Here is an 18,127-nt window from a genome sequence, read left to right on the forward strand (position 1 = left end):
TTTGCTTTCTGATAGCAAGTTTCAGCTGCTTTAATATGAGCATTTCTTTGCACAAATGTATGAATTTGGAAGTAAGAAACTGACACCGATTGTTGCCTACACCGGCATATACCAGCATATCAGCAAGAGCCTCCTGTAAAGCAGGTGTGTGATTTAGTGTACGCTCATTTAGTGGGTTTCATTTAGTGGGACACTAAATTAATCTCTCTGCAGCAGGGCGAATCGAGGTCAGTTTGAGCTCACTGCCCAAATAACTCTCTATGTCCTTGTATAGTTTAGTGTTACAGGCTGCATGTTTTCCGCAATGCAGAATACTGAAGTAAGCCTTGAGCAAATCTTACCAGTGCTTGGAAAGTTAAAACTGGAACAACAACACTCTTGTCAGATATGGGACTTGATCAAAATAAACTACTTCATCCAGAATTCTCAGAGGATGTGTTTGTGAACCACTGCAGGACGAGGAACGCTCACCTGAGGTCAGCTCGGGGACACCCTGACACACAATAAACACAGCCTTTGTGCCGGTCAAACACACAAACACATACACGCCATTGTTTTGCATTCTCACACATAACAGCCTACTTTGCAAGCGTTACATACCACCCGCATGACTGTCCCTATAGCTCAAATATCAACATCTCATGGGTCAAAACAGGCATCTTCACAGTCTGATGATCGCCACAGTCAGCTAAGAACAAACTATAGGCAATGCTCCTGGCTGCAGCCTGACTCGCATTATGACAGACTCTACTAACATACCATTTACTGAACCAAATGAGTGCTAGTTTAACCGGTAGTACCAGTCATGTTTCGTATTCAATGAGGCGACCATGTTGGCGCTATGGGGCCCCACCGCAGAGGGCTCCATCAAAGAAATGCAAAGTCATCAAATGTTGATGAGCCTGGCTCAACTTTTGCCGCAGACCAGTACGTCATTCAGTAATGCATTGTGTTGGCAAGTTAAAATACACTGTAGTATTGTGCCAGTTCTTCCATTTACCTCCTACACAAAGTGACAGAAGAAAATTAATGCTGCCATGATACATTTCTAGCGCTGTAAAATCTTCCTTCAAAAAAGGAGAATAGCCTGCTTGGCAAGTGTTTTTTGGCTTCTCATAAGCCTTAAAACTCATAGAAGTATTATTAAAACAGGACTTCCTGGTTTATATTTCACCTTCTCACCTGTACCTGCAACAACATGCTCACACCTACACAGCCCCTTGTGTTTATTTAAAGCAGTACTATTGTCAGTCTGAACACAGCCTAAATGATTAAGTAGACACAGTTAACTCAGAAGGCCTGTGTTCAATCTTCATTGACAAGCGAGCAAGGATTCATCGGAATGTGCATGACCAAGATGATGAATAGAGAGTAGCTGCTCTCTAGCTAACCCTGAGCTTTGACCTCCCTGAGGAGAAGGGTCAAGGATGAGACAAATATCTACTTCTGGAAGCATCGGACTATCAGATTAAAAAGTCTGACGTCCTCTTCCTGACAGCCCTATGGCAGGCCCTGTGCGTAAGTCTTCTACTCTCAATCTTTCTGCCCTTTGACACCATAGGAGCCTGGTGTCTGGTGAGTCTCGGACACATGATAGAAAACAAAGCTATCTGTACTCGGTAACGGACAGCCCTGATACCGAGAGAATACGCCTCTCCAATGAGTGGAGAGTGGAACACAGGGTCGATGACTCTTCACAGCGTGTGTGTCCTATTTTGTGTGTATGTGTCAGAGAGAGGACGTGTCGGAATCAGTGCAAAACAATAGAGTGCTGCAGTGTGGGCGGCCACACCCTTTCCTCCTAGCTCCCCTCCACGGCCTCCTCTCCGGCCCCTCAAAACTGCCTCAAAGAGGTTTTAAAAGAAAGGGACAGAGGAGAGAGAAGAAAGGGAGTGGACACACCAGGAATGAAATCTTTTATATATGGAAAAAAAAAAATCTGAAGTAAAAGAGTAGGGAAACGGGAGGAAGCGCAAAGAAAATATAGACACTAACTAGTGCAAGAAAGAGTGAGAGGTTTGACAGGTTCTCAGCTCCAGTAATGGAAACATGACAGAGAGCAGAGAGAGACAAAGTGGGCAGGAATGAGCAGATTGGGGGAGGGGGTAAGAGAAACAAAATGGGGGCATAAAAACAGTCTAACAGGAGGCAGATAAATACTGAGAGGAATCTAGCGGGAGAGAAAGGGAGAAAACGCATCGCTATGTGTAGCACTGTGTTCTGCAATGTGTTGCTGAATTATTGATGCTGCCTCAGAGTTGAAGGGCGCGAAGAGGGAGCACTTTCACACGCAGCGTAACGTCTGCATCATAAACATGCATTCACACATACGCGGAATTGTCAGACTGTGGTAAATACATCTACATAGATCGTCCCTCTTGACAGCAGGCTTGAGAGTCGTCAGCAGGTCCCCAGACAGTGTCTATGGCTGGTAGGGAACAGAAGAGGTCTAAGGTCATAGCAGACCAGAGGGAGACATGTGGCGCACACCTGTCCTAAACTTGCCTCAGTAGACTCACGCACGCAGATCATCAGGAGACAGAAACGAGCTAAAAGGAGACAAGCAAGGTGGTCATTAGTGCTGTTTATTGTTTGACAATTTGAAAGACTACAAAGAGCTCTCTTCTTGCTTTCCTTTATCCCTTCCCTGCCTGTGTTTTTCTCTCTCCCCGGCTGGCTCTCTTTCTTATCCGCAGAGGAAGCCTGTTTGATCTAGGAGAGTCCTGCTGTTCTGACTCTTCAGCTCCCAGACATCAGCTGTACACTCCTCTCTCACTCACTAAATAAGAAAGCTCCCTCCTTTTTTTTTTTTTTTTCCAATGCTCCTTCACACACACACACACACACACAAAAAGAAAATCACAGACTCTCCCTCCCTCCTCTCCCAGCAAGAAATTGGACACATTCTCCCTCTTGTACCAAAGACAACAAAATAATTCACGAATTCAAAATGGCCTCTGTACCGTACAGTAGAAGCTGTGCTGAGGCCAGCTGTACCGTGTGTGTTTGGATGCATGTAGAATTTAAGCTATGACAGCGATGTATTTCACTCAAAGGACAGTGGCCATCATTGTCATCTGCAGCAGGAGCGGGACACAATGGAGAGGGATACAGCTAGGGACCTGACTCACACATACTGTAAGCCTTCCTGGCCATTATGGGTAACAAAGACACTGAAAACAATGGGCATTAAGTGTCAGCGTGTTGTGCAGAGATACAATAGCTGCATTAATAAAGGGCTGCCATGCAAAAACATTACGGTAAATTTGTTTTTCCTTCTTTTTAATGGAATTCAGTGTGTTTTTTGGCATGTCTTAGCCCATTAACTACAGTATTGACATGTTTTTGGATGCTGAAATTCATTCATTCATTCATTCATTTCTTGCATTATAATTATAATCTTTTAAGCAATAGTTTGATACCAGGGGGGAAACAGCTAGCCTTGCTCTGTCCAAAGGTAATAAAATCTGTCTACCGGCACCTCTAAAACTCACTAATAAACACATTATATCTCATATCTTTAAATTCAAACAAAAATCAAAAAACATCTTTAGTCTTCTTTATTACAACAATAAAAAGTTTGCTCATTAGTTTTGCAGTGCTGTAAACAGATACACATAATGCTCTACTCCATTGCATTTGTGACAGGGTAGCGTTTCGAACAAAACTCTGCGACCTGTACAATTAAAACGCACTTGCTGGAACCACCAGTAACCACAGGTGTTGCTGAATAAACCAGTACAGAAATCTTAAGGATTGCTGCTCAAGTGCTGCTCAAGGGCTCCACCAACATCATACGTTTTCAAAACAGATCCTACTTGCCACTGCACTGATTGTGACAATTCATCCAGTTTGATTTTGGCATGGACATAAGTTGTTTACACTGACATTTTGCTGCTGATAGGACATTTTCAGAAGTTATGTACAACTGATGATAAAATGAATATGTAAGACAAAGACACCCACAGTGATTCAATAAAAGCTCAGCTCCAGCAGTGGGAATCCACCACTCCAGACTGGGAAAGTCTTTCCTCTACATTCCTCAGAGGGAATACCACCAGCACATGACAAGAGCCCTACTCACACTCAGCCACTTAGCCTGCTGCCTCCCACTGCAACCTTTACACACAGAGAATGTCTGTGTGTATGTGCATATGTGTCATAGACAGCAACCTTTAACACGCAACACTGCCCTCAGAAAGAAAGAAATCACAGAGAGAAAGGGAGTGGGAGAAGAAAGATTTGGGGGAGAGAAAAAAAAAAAAAAAAAAGAGTGATGGGGGGCACCAGTACATGTTTGTGTCAAGCGACTATGCCATCAGTGTGATGACATGATTGATGGTGAGGTTCTTTGTGCTAAAGGGCATCCCCTTCTCTACCCTCTTTTCTTCTCCATCACCTCAATACTGAAGGCTCCTCGCTGTGTTTTTTCCAAGAAAAACCACTTGGTCTAACTCAACTTACAGCTCAGCACAAGTCTAAGCAGATGTCTACTTTCTAACAAAATGACTAGACAGAGTGTGCCTCAGTGTGTATAATCTATATGGAAAGCATACTTCATCTCCACACCAACCCATGTCCTGCATGGGCTACTGCACAACAGGAATTAGTATGTGTGTGTGCATGTATAAGGGGAGGGATGTTCCCATTTCCACTCTGTTTGAAGCACATGGACTGAGTCGGAATGTGAAGGGGGAGGGGGTCTTCAGAGGGAGGGTTGAGGGGAGAGGCGAAGGCTGTAATCTGAGAGGGGTATCCCACAGTGCAGGCCAGCACATGGTCTATACAATCTACTGTGGGCCTGGCCAGCGCACAGGGAGAGGGACACTGACAGAAAAGTTTTCCCTTTCAATCACAGGCCTGAGTAGAGCAATACAATAGTGCCTCGTAGGTGTCGCCATATCAAAATGTACCAACGGATGATGATGACGACATACGATGGTGTCATTGCTTCACCTGTTGAAAAACATCTAGCTGCAGTTATTACATAGCTTAGCTTAGCTAATTTTGAACCTCAACTCAATACGCTGCTACATTGTGCATATGTGAAAATATAGTGTGGTTTGTACTCCAGTTATTAAAAAATTATACCAGATATGTCCTTGAACACATTACTTCATTCTGTTGTCAGTGATGATGGAATACTACTGGATTGTTATTCATTAGGCGCTCTGTAAACTCTGCTTTGCCGTCTTGCTCAATTAAAATACTTTTACCGTGACTGTTTTGGAATTCATAATGACAGTTTTGTTCTGTGTACTCACACCACAAAACATCTAAACGCTCCTGTATTGTGGGATTCTTGCTAACAGCCTCCAACTCTGATATTGGCACGCATAACCAATACTCTTCGGAAGTGGTGATTGTACACGGCTCGTCTGAGATTAGATTTCAGTGTGAAAACAAAAACTAAGAAAGAAGTATTTAATTAAAATGTCCCTTACGTTTTGTCCATACATTAAAATACTTAATATACTGTAATTGTTGGAATCTCTTATCACATTTATAAAGACCAGCTCCAGTCTGGATTGTAAATGCATTACACTGTATTTACTGTGGTTCCAACACACGGATATCACTGCACCAGGTATATGACAACTTGAGCGGCTGTTGATTCAATATTGAATGAACACATCACTAATACTGTGTCAACAAAAACTGAAGCCTCACAGAGGTATGATTTATTGCAGGGCTATTGTATTGAATGACATTAGACAGTACACGTGAACTTAACAAAGAGCTCAGTTTATGTGTTTGTCTTCAGTATCAGCTGACAATAGTGTCACAATTGTCACTTAGCGGATGGTTAGATGAAATCTATCACGCAGCATCATGGCAGAGATGCAAACACTGCCTGTTGTCTTCGTACATGACAGGTTCAGAGAAATACTTTGACAGTACAGTATATTCCGCAGCCTCAGGACACGCTAAAACATGCATGAGTGAGGAGCACATATCAGCATGTTTTTCACACAGACACTGTTTCCCCCTGGCCACACTCAGTGAGCAGCAGAACAAGAGAAAGAGTAGGCTAACAGGCGCCTGCAAACCAGGGTGATAAATATCAGGCCTGAGGTATGTGCTGCTGCTTCTCAACAGCTCCAGCACGAGGTCTGCTGCAGGTAAACCACATTTTCAGGTTGGGCTCATCAACATCAGACATGGCACCAGCACTGACATGTCAATCCAACACACACAAATACAGTACTGCATCCAAAAAAAAGGCAAGCAATCCAACATAGTCATGCAACCACACCCTCCAACATGTACTGATATGAGACTGGAGACGAGTATGTACATGAGGCACATCCTCTGAACGCGTGTTTAACTCATGTTTGACATTCATATGAAACTGCTGTCACTAGTCGTCTTCTCCTTGTCACCATTCACAGAAACTCAAACTCGGCAAATAAAAGGTTCCTTACACATCAATCGTTAAATACATTTAGTTTACATAATTTAAAGTTATAATTCAGTTCCAGTTCTTTCTACAAACTCATACACTCTGTGCACTGTCTGTCTTTCTCTTTGTGTCTCCTTCTTGCTCTTTCCATAGAGGTCATTGTTTAATGTTCTTTAAATATCAAAAACATTAGATTAAATCACATTTCCTCATAGATTCACTTGTTTATCAAAGTCAGATAGTGCCAGATTCATGCTCAGCGAGCAGTGAAACCAACAAGAGTGCCCTTGAAGCCATTCAGATCAATGCAAGTTTGACTGTCATCACTGTGTCAGGTATGACATTTAGCCTTTATTGCTTTTGTTCTGCACACACGCAGTCCTGTTTCCTTGTTTGTACACAGCAGGGACGCCTATTAAAAGTTCGCCTGCATGGATGAGTGAAAAGGAAGACGACAGAGGGAAGCTGGATCTCCACATCAACTTCCTGCTGCTCCATAACCAGCTAACAGTGACCTGAATGTAACCTCCAGCTAAGGTCAACATGTTAGCGGTACACACACCCAAACATCACCCGCACAGCCAACATGCTGTTTAAGTGATGAGTGTGTGGTTGTATGTAGAGCCAGTGCATCTGGTTTGAGTGTGAAGTGAAGGAATATCAGGGGCCCAAAGAAGGGAAAAGAGGGTCTGACTCTTCCTGCTTTTTCAGGATCAAAAAGCAGAGGATGCTGAGAGTGTGTGCTGTTTTTATCATCCTATTGTACAAAAAGTGTGTGTGTGTGAGGTGACTGTGGGAAAGAAAACTACAGCATTCTCACATTCAAAGTAAGGTTTAAAGTAAAGCTAGAACTCAGCACTTTAAACGAGCCTCTCTCCGAGGCGGCGTGAGTACGGCAACAAGCACAGGGAGAGTATGGGAGAAAATCTCCACCAGAGCAGCTTTGATGCTGGGAACAACTAAAATAGAACTGGTGCATCCACATAGCAACCAGGGGGAAGAACACCGTGTCCTCACACACATTTATGCACAAGAAAAGAGGAGAGAAAGCAAGAGGCGGTGTGTGTGAGAGTGTGTGTGTGTGTGTGTACTGCAGATTCAGCTGAGAAGGGTTGATGAATGGCTTCATTAAAACAGCATTAGCAGAGGTGTGAACCCGAATGGTGAGTGCCAACATGCAGTGATTGCTCAGTTCCAACACACACACACACACACACATAAACTTGTCACAATACTGAAATTCTCTCTTTGATACCAGCACAACCCACCCATCCTCTTATCACTTGGTTGCTACTCATTTACAGTGTTTGATATTTATGCGACTTTACAACGCGACCTCAGGCTTTCATAAATATCAAGCTTAAAGTGACAAACCAAATTATTTTCAGGAAACAACAGTGACAGTTCAGAATTGCCTTTAATCAAACCACTCTTCCCTTCATCTCAGCATACCACCCCACAGCCTGAGGGAGATGAAGAAACAGCAGCGGTGACACCATGGAGAAAGAAAGCGATGAAAAGGAGGAATAAAAGGGGGTAGAGACGAGCAAATAAGGAGAACAGGAATGCAAAGCTAAACCCAAAAAAAGAAAAACCTGAAAAGACCATGGTTTTCAGGTTCAAAATTGAATTGAAGTGTGTGCGTATGTGTATAGTGGTAACCTGATTAGCCAGACATGGGAGACAAATCTACATTATTCTTTCTCATTTTCCCTCTGCTCCTCACAAACCCAGAAAAATGGGGGCAATTCAGTAACCCTAGCAACCAACTCTGCCTACGTGCAGAGGGAAGCTGCTGATGGAGGGGGGGAAGGAGAGAGGAAGAGAGAGAGGAGACGGAGATGAGGAGTGAAAAGGCTAATATAAGTGCATACTGTACACACAGAATTGAGCAGATGGATCCTACAGTCTAGTAGTAGCGGGGTTTCTTCCCTCCTTTATACCACTCAAAAATTCTCTTCTATTCAGGCCTCCTCTTGCATGTTTCCCAGAACCCTCCTCCTGCCCCCCCCCCCCTCCTTCCCTTCTTTTCCCTCCTTGGTCAGGCTCCTTTGCTTTTTCTCCTCCTGCTCTCTGGCCACGTATGAGGGCTGTTCAAACACAACCTGTTTCCTCTGGTGTCCCGCGGGAGCATTGTCCAACCTTTCTACTGTTGTGTTTTCTCTCTCTTTCCCTTTGCTCTGCCTCTCTCTCCTATTTATTTACAGCTGGATGTCTGCTCTATTGATTGTTTTAGAGGATATGAGTGGGATTTGTCGTTGCCCTGCTCGGCTTTATATAGATCCCTCTGTTCTTAAAGATGTTCTCATCATCACACACAGACACACAAACATCCTCTCTCAGCTGGTTGTGAGTCATTGTCCGGTGTAGAAGCTCATGCATGCACGCACAATATACGTTTCACAAAGGCTGAAATTATAAAGTGAGGATTATTGGTTAAAACTGTCGTAGGAGGCAATGTGTGTCACGTTTCATCACGACTGACATCTTGAGAGAGAGGAAGGAGAGAGAGAAAGAGAGAAAAAAAAGAGTGACAGAAAAGAGAAGGGGAGAAAGAAGGAGTGAGAAAAACAGAGCGTTTGAGTTGAAGACCAGCGGTTCTTTTCACAATGGTCTGATTGTTCATTGGATGTAGGCTGAGAGAAAAAGAAAGATTGAAAAAGAGGGAGAGGGAGTAGGGGATTGACAGAGAGTGTGTGAAGGGGGGAAGGCCAAAGCACGGTTCTGCTTTTTACATTCTTACACACTCTCACCGGTTGCTCTGCTGTTGCTGTGTGTGTGTGTGTGTGTGTGTGTGTGTGTGTGTCAGATAAAGAAAGTGAAATTTGAATGAGGCACCCTGACAGAGGTCAAGACCTCTTTATTAACTATGGGCTCAGGTCACACACACTTTAAAGGTGCAGTGTGTCGAATTTAGTGGCATCTAGCGGAACAGGCAGAAATGGAATGTAATATTCATTAGTATGTTTTAATTATTGTATAATCACCTGAAAATATGAATCGCTGTGTTTTCATTACCTTAGAATGAACCCTTTATATCTACATAGGGAGCAGGTCCTCTTCCACAGAGCCCGCCATGTTGCACGGCCATGTTCCTACAGTAGTCCAGAATGGACAAACCAAATGCTGGCTCTGGAGAGGGCCTTTTGCGTTTTTCACAAATTTCACAGCCACCGTAGTTTCTTCTACACGCTTGGAAGGGGAGGGGGAGGCGAGGGGTATTCAGTTGGTTGCAATCTGCAACCTCACCGCTAGCTGCCACTAAATCCTACACACTGGTCCTTTAAGTTGGATAATGTGAGATGACAAAAATGTGTCCACCATCAGATTTTGCTGTGTACTTTATTCCCAGCTAGCTATCCCTTAAATGTATCTGGTTGTATTAGGCCATTGCAGCGAATCAATGAGAAAAACTGCTTCAATCCCTAATATCCAGTTTCCCCCTTTTATTTCCCCCAGGTAGTTTTAATGTTGGAAAATTCATCTTATTCCACTCTGTCTGACTGCATGATATATTGTGTGTCAGCTTGTTCCATCACTGAATTGAAGCAAAATGATTTTTAAACTGAGTGAAATAGTCATACCTCATCCTCCTTGTTTTTTATGGTTGAATCGTTCCATCAAATGGAAATATTCTAGATGTCTTGTTCATCATTTTAGACACATTTCCTTAAAATTAAGCTCGACAGATATGGTATATTTGGAAACTTTGGGAATCATCTCCACTAGAAATGAAAAACGTTTTGTGGGTTTGAACAATGTTTGGCACCACCTCATGCATTTGTAATGACTGAGTCACCTGTAGGACAGTTTAAGAGACTAAAAAATACTGAATTAACAGGATTTTTGTATCAAGGTAATTAAATAACTTAATTGGTGAGGTGTTTAAATCACTCATCCCATGTGGTTATTTTATCTGTACAATGCTTCACAAGCAAATTTCTAGAAAGTTTACAAGAGCACGAGATATACTTTTATTGGGGACATAAAATCACATGTACTGTAATAATTTTTATGCATATCACCCACTCCTACTCCAACACACACACACACACACACACACACACACACAGGCAAGAGAGCAATAACCTCCTCTCCACCACAACACTACTCAACTTCACCATCCCACAGAAACCAACTGTCTGAGTGGAATTTTACAGTTGACATTATGCAAAAAACCCACAGAAGGTAACTACAAAGTCTTCCAGGCTGAAGAGGTTTGTGTTTTGTGTGTGTATATGTGGTGTGTGTGTGTGTGTGTGTGTGTATTTTGCATGAATAAATTTGACATCAGCTTCATTGTATTTCAAAATGTCAGCACAAGAGGCAATCCTTTGACTGGGCATACAAATCAAGTTCATGTGGGTGCACACACACACACACACACACATATACATACACACTTCTACATCAAAGGAGGAACACCTGAAAGGAGGGAGGGGAGATTTCAGCCAATCTCAACATGTCTCTGTGCTGAAGGCCTCATAAAAGGGGTGGCAGCCAGAGTGTCAGGATTAGCCAACCAGGGCAGACAGAACATATGTTGCCCAATCAGAGCATCTGGAACATCTGGCACCAATGAGCAGCAGTCATCGTGCAGCTGAACTCTGACCTTACCCACTTGGCTCCACCGGCTGCGTTTTTCTTCTCACATGTTTATTTCTCTTCATCATTCACTCTCCACCCCTCTCAATCTATTCCTTCATCTCTCTGTCACTGACATTAATCAAGCAATTGTGTGTAGCATCTGATATGCCAGGTGGGTGTTGATGTATGACTGTACCAGCTCATCTGCATATTATGCTGGTAGAAGCTACACTTATCATAGCAGACATCCTTCTTTTTAGCTCTCATCTATTGACTGTATACAGACTGTGGGAGAGTAGGCACGGGTGGATTAGACGTCTAAATCCAAATCGCAATAATACACTCAGACTTGTAAGCAGAGCTCTGTGTATGTGTGCACCCACACTGAAGGAGGCCAACTCAGCACTTACGGCTTTAGTAAATTTAGCACTGTGTTTTTTTTTTTTCCTCTCAGGTGCCACAGCAGCTCTGGAGTGAATTATCATATCGAATACTGAAGAATGAGGAAGTGGATAGGTAGAGGGGAACAGAAAATCAATGAGTGTTTTCAGCCACATCGTGTCGGTTGCTGACACAGCACATGGCGAATGCCACTGTGTACACACACAAACCGAAAAGACGGTGGGACACCTGGTATAGAGCACATTGTTTTATTGTGATTTTATAAGGGAACAGAGGATATCCACTTCTTCAAAATCTCTAACTTTATCTCACAGATCCTCTCTAATCTAATAGGCAAGTGTATTGACTGCAGAGCTGAAAATCCTAACACCCTGAACACAGTCGCAATGTGTGTTGTGTGTGTGTGTGTGAAAGGCAGTTGATTCCTTTGCCCAGACACAAAGCCGTGGGCCTAAACAGGAAGCATCACACACTCCCTGTACAATCTGTGTGTGTTTGAGCCTGACTCCTGAACCTCAGTTTCACACTAACATCCTTCCTGACTGATTATTTTAAGCTCTGTCAGCAATTTTAATTCAGCTCACAATATAAACACATACTGACACTGATCTGCCCCCCCCCCCCCCTCTCCTCTCCTCTCCACATGCTGACAGACCTCCACTCACTTGTACAGTGCGTAGTGAGTAAATGATGTCGTTCAGAGTTGTGGGATTGACTTGTGGTTGGTAATTGCACCACTGGACTCAGTCAATACAGTCCAGCTCTAATTGACAAGGAGTTGTTAAAAAGATCACACATGCGCAAAGTCCTAAAAGTACCTTTGATTGATTAGCTTAAAGATGTCTTCCCACATCCTTCCAACCACACGGCCGATGTTTTCTGCTGTGAAGTCAACCACAGAAAGAGGGGTCCGTGTTGCAATAACAATCATGCTGTATCCATCTTCCCTCGGTTTGATCATTTCTCTATTCTTACAGCCTCCTGCTATCCATGTAGTAGTTGATTTAACTGTTAAAAGCTGTTAATAAAATGAAAAACAGAGCCTCCCTGCCATTCATGTCTGAGGACCCTTCTGCAGTGTCCCTGCTCCTCCTGATCAAATGTCAATCAATCAAGCAAACACAACACACTCACAAACAGAAACATTCAGCTCAGGTTGATAGCCTCACATATACGCATGCACAGACCCATAAGCCTGCTTGCGGACAAACCTACTGCTGTGTCACCACCTTTTCTATTGTGTGCTAGTGAAAGCAGGCATTTATCCTAAATCATGTTTCTCTGGCTGCCTTGTAAATGTGCAGCTTAGTAACGTACACGTAGGCAGACAGTTTTATTTTTATTGCCACAGGCACACATCCCTCCTCAGGGAGACCGATCAACATCATATCGGCTGAGCTGAATGAGTTTATTAGCCAGTCTGGAAAATTATAATAGTCTCCAAACATCCGTTTGGAAATACTGCTTGTGGACGCCTCTTTGTGCTTGTATGTCTGTGTGTGCTGAGCATAAAAATCAATACAAGTTATTCAGCACACCATCAGATTGGATGGTCATACATACAGTATCTCACTATATATTTCTCTGACAGACCACAAAAACACCATAATCAATACGTTTTATCAGTGGCTACAGTGGTAGTTTTTTTGCAAAGGCAGCCATTTATTAATGTTCCCAGATGGTTAAAACACTGACAGATGCTGAAGCACTGAGCCAAAATGAACTTGAAAAATGACACATGTGTCAGATGTTTTTTAAGACTCAGCACTGCCGAGTTTTCCACTAAAATGTTTCCCATTGCCTGAATTAAAGACTTCAATTTAAAGAGTATGGCGAGCTTGCTGATTGGCGAACGAGGGATGTTGATAGCTGCTCGATGTGCATTGACTGAATAAAAGGCTGCACACGCTGTATGGAGACTGTAATTGTGACAAAGCTCACAGTCTTTCTAAAAGCAAAGTAGCTTTCTGGATTCAATTCCAAATAAGTGCTCTGTGAACTACGAATGTTAGGTGATAAGCTCATTCCTTAACTCCACTTCAGCGCCGTGTATAACCATTTACATCTGTGTTCGAACATTCCTACGCTTTTTATATTGTGCCCCACACACACACACACACACACACACACACACACACACACACACACACACACACACACACACACACTTTCTCTTTCAGGCTTTTTAGTATCTCTCTCTCTTTTCTTTCTGGCTCTCTTTTGCTTTCTTTCTTTGTTCCTCTCTTTGGCATTCATGCTTTCATTTTTCAGTCACTCTGTGTCACTGTCTCGTTCATACACACATACACTGATACACACACGCACACTCTCTCACACACACCCTTTTACTGCGCAGTAGGAACATTCCTTGCATCAGCCAGAATCCCATATTAGAGTATCAGCACTCTGCCTGTGAGAAATAACGCAGACTGAGAAAAAGATGGTGGTATTCAAGCGTTAGTGTGCATGTATGTGTGTTTCTGTAGGTGTGTGTATTTAGAAAAGCAATATTCTTTAGTTCCCATGTCAACAGGTAAGAAGACAGTGTCCAATAACATCCCTGCACCTACTTAGTGGAATTGTTTAACATTAACTTTGCAGTTTTTTTTTTACTACAAGAAAGGTACAGAAGGTAGACAAAACAACACAGATGCATCATGAGAAATACCTTAAATTGCAGTGTAGTTTCAAAGTTTAAAAACATGAAACAACAAGGCCAAAATATCTCAGGAATCTGTTCTGAATACCTAAATGTGTGTAGAACAAGAATACAAATCCAACACTATTGTGAAAGTGGTACAATATTGCTACAGCAGAATTTAATGGTGATAACAGAGAATGATGATGATGCTGTGCCATTGTTCATTGGAACAATGGCACAGCATCATCATCATCATTCACAGCACAGCCAAACAAAACACCAAATTACAGACATTAATGTGGCTATGAGTCTTAAAAATCATCAGGACAAATGCTTAAACCCTAATATGACCAACCTTGTTGTGTTTCAGACAGACTGTTTTATTCACAGTCTGTCTGAATGTGTGCGTCATGTGTCGTCCCCTCATGCTGCAGAGCTTTATGAATGTGAGCCATGAGAAGATTTGCATTTATTTTTCCCTGTGTTGCTGCAGTGTATGGCTGCAGCATGTAAAGACTATTCCTGCTGCCTGATTAGAGCAGAGCAGACCTATTCAAGATTTGGCGAAACAAGACAAACACGTGTTAGGAAATATAGGGAGACAGAGACGTGACACGTATAGCTGCCTCATGTATTTCTGCTTTATACCCTCTATTAGAGAATCTCTAACAGCAGCGTGCAGGGTAATGACAGACTGTCTGTGTCTCTCAGGGCAGGCAAGACTGCTGGGAATGTCACAGTAGAAACTCAACATCTGGAGACGCCTCCACACAGATGGAAAAAACACACACACCTCAAACAGTTATGTGGATGCACAGGTTTACCCTTTCATCTGTTCCATTCCAGATAGGGGAATGAGGAAAAACCGTGGACAGACAGAGCAAGAAAAGGAGTGATAGCACAACACAGCTGTTCACCAGGGAGCACTGAAGTAACTGACAGGAGGAATCAATGCCAAGGGTCGATGGACAAACATTAAGTCCACAGTCTGACAAACACGGCAGACAGCCCTCACAATGCAGCATGGACAGAAAGCCTTTACACAGGCTGCCAAGCATAAACAGCAGTAAACAGCGGCCCACCGGGACATTGAAACAACAGCGCTAATGTCACTGTGGTGACAGCCAAAGGAGTTTGCAGATAAGCAGGTAAACAAGAGGAAGCAGTTAAAAAAGAAGTGGTAAACAGTGAGCAGAGCCAAACCAACATGGACTACCTGTTTGGATATGAGACCACATCAACCCCCTGCCCAAACTCTTAAGTGCACTATGCAGATGAGTGACAAATTAAAATAAAACCTGGATAGGAGACACATAATAAATGCAGACGCCTCCTTCCACACAGGGCACGGTGGGGGAGGTGGAGGGGGGCACTGAATGGTTTTATGGGCATGAAAGTGACGTGAATCATATGCTGTGGTCTACACAGTCATCAAATCCCAACCCAAATGAACACCTATGGGAGATTTTGGAATGACAATTTGGTCAGCGCCACCATCATCATCATGACACAAAATGAGGCGATATCTTTTGGAAAAACGGTGTTCATCCTTCCAGTAGAAAGCAGATACTTGCCACGGGACATTACAACCTTTCTGGAGGCTTGTAGGGGCCCAACACCTTCCTTTGGTACTTCATGTTGGTTTTATCTTTAATTTGTCACCCATCTGTATATTCACACCAGCACTTCCAGTTTGACAACATAGATATTTATGATAACGCTCTCCACAACTCCTTTCTCTAACAAAATCGCAGCATGAGGCAGCGTCTCCACGGGTGGACAGGAAGGCCACAAGGGTGGCAGTTTTGGAGACAAGGATGGGAAGAAGATGAGTGTCCTGTTCTTAAACAGACATGAGAAGCGGGTGAGGATGAGGAAGGTAATGGCCCATTTTATCTGGTGATCTGGCATTGCAGCAACAGTGGAAACAGGCTGTTCATGAGGAGGGCAATATCCTGTCCTGTCTTTCCCCTTCCTGCCACCTCTGTGCTTTTCACAACCCTCCCAAACCCTACCCACCACAGTACCAATAGATCTGATAAGCACTCACTGTCACTCTGACTGACAGTGCCAAGCTGAATACGGTGTGCCTGCCTGATCCGCAAACACACCAATCAGCCAATAAACAGTTAACAACTGAACACCCCTCTCTAACCACTACAATCTGCTCTCCCACCCCTACTGCTCTCTCATGTCCTTGATCATCGGTAGGGGCGACACCAATAAACTGTGATCAATGGGAAAGCCTTTAGCACAAATTGATCATTTAATTGCAATCTGCATTGAAACCACACACACACACACACACACACACACACACACACACATTTGCAGCATGAGCGGACGGCAGCGCACACCAGCAGCACAGACATGCAGGAGACAGACAGAGAGGGAGAGAAAACGCCCTGCCTTGTTCCATGTCGAAACCCCAGCCCTCTGGGTAGTCTACACCACCAACACACACTCCACTTTAACATAAGCTTTTCTTCTAAAACCATATAGAACACACATCTGGACAAAAACACTGATTTCTGGGCGTTTTTTTCCTGTCTTTGTTGGCCATCTGTGTGCTGCATTAAAGCCGAGAGACCACACGCTTGAAGACACGCTGATCATGATGATCTATTCATGATTGCTTTTAGCAATCTATTATTGATCTGCCAATGCCGCATTATGATAATTAAACTTCATAAATGGTGAAATACAAGGGAGAGCGACCCTGATAGGATAGGAGAGGCGAGGAAAGAGAAAACCATGCAATCAGCCAGTGAAGGAAAACACATTATATAGTAACAAAGCACGGATCTCTGAATACATCGATGTAGCTCGTCTTATCTTTTAACACGTGAGGAGCTTTACAAAAAAAGTTTTACCTTTAACTTGAGTTTCATATTCGGCCACTATCTCCTTGTCCTTTCGGAATTTCGCCGGAGACGTCATGGCTGAGTTCGGAGATCAAACCACTTGCCCTCGTCGCGAAGTCAATTTTGTCTCAATCAATCAATAAATCAGCAGTAGAGGAGGAGGGAGGGGAGAAGGATGCCACGCTGGAAGAGATTTTGAAAGGAAAAAAGAGAGCCCAGATGAGAGATTGCAGGTCCTCAGTGTGCCCGCGGGTCTGTATTGTCTCCCTGTCTCTGTTCACTCGGGGCGCATTGTGAGTTTGGCGCTGCTGCTGCTGCTGCTGCTGCTGCTGCTTCTGCTGCTGCTTCTGCTGCTCTATGCTCCCATCCGCCGCCGCGCCTCACCGCCTCCTCAAAACCGGTTATGGTGCAAACAACTTCAAGTGAAAAGAGATTCATCCCCCCCTTACAAAAAACAGTGATAACTTGTCGGGCACTTTTAAAAGTTTCTTAGGGTTTTTTTTTGCCCCAGGAGCGGGTCTCTGTGTAGCAGCTGCCCGTCCGCCTGTCTAAACTAAACTGCTCTCCTCTCCCCCCCCCCTGAAGCGAGAGAGAGGAGGAACCGAGTGGAGATGGAGGGGCTGGCTGCTGGTCAGCCCCAGTGCGCAGGACAGGCATGTATGCAAACACACACACACATAGTGTTCATGTGGGTACATAAACCACAATTGCTATTATTTGCAGAAACTCAAGAAAGACATTGATAAAAGTTGTACCCTTTTGTGGGGAAGCTCAAAGAAACGCTGCCACATTTATTTTGGTCTTGCCCGCATACAAAACAACTGTAGAGTAAACTGTGACGATTTATTGCTGATCATAACTTTTTTATTACTTTGGAAAAATGTATTTTTGGAGTCATATGACAGGAATCTCTCTGTTCTATTTGATTCATTTGCTTACTATTATGACCAAATTTTATATTCACAAATCCAAATTCTTAAGCAAGACGACAAACTTTCCAGAGCTGACTGTCCATATCAAACAACACAATTCAATATCTCAATGTACAAACAAAAAAAGCTGTTAAAACGTATAACCACTGTAAGTTTTCCAAGATATCTGTTTAACTCTTGTTTTTGTTGTTGTTGTTGTTGTTTATTACAACGTTTAGTCTCCCTGGCGTATTTGTGATTGTAGACTCAAATTGTATACACGAGGTGCTGTAAACTTGTTGTACACTCTACTTGTTTC

The 18,127-nt window shown here is 43.3% G+C and overlaps 1 protein-coding gene across 3 annotated transcripts in view; it reads right to left on the bottom strand.

Annotated features, from left to right (window-relative positions):
- Positions 1 to 18,127, bottom strand: part of srgap2 (SLIT-ROBO Rho GTPase activating protein 2) — a 53,660-nt gene that overhangs the window by 34,974 nt on the left and 559 nt on the right. The window contains exon 2 of one of the 3 annotated variants that reach the window (XM_044348232.1): positions 16,907 to 17,080. In XM_044348232.1, coding sequence (XP_044204167.1) covers positions 16,907 to 16,973 — 67 coding nt within the window. In that variant the 5' untranslated portion in view covers positions 16,974 to 17,080. Of the gene's footprint in view, positions 1 to 16,906; positions 17,653 to 18,127 lie in introns of those variants that run through there. The other 2 variants (XM_044348233.1, XM_044348235.1) reach the window with 2 other exon arrangements.

This window comes from Thunnus albacares, chromosome 4, assembly GCF_914725855.1.
Source record: "Thunnus albacares chromosome 4, fThuAlb1.1, whole genome shotgun sequence".
In the NCBI taxonomy this organism is placed as follows: Eukaryota; Metazoa; Chordata; class Actinopteri; order Scombriformes; family Scombridae; genus Thunnus; species Thunnus albacares.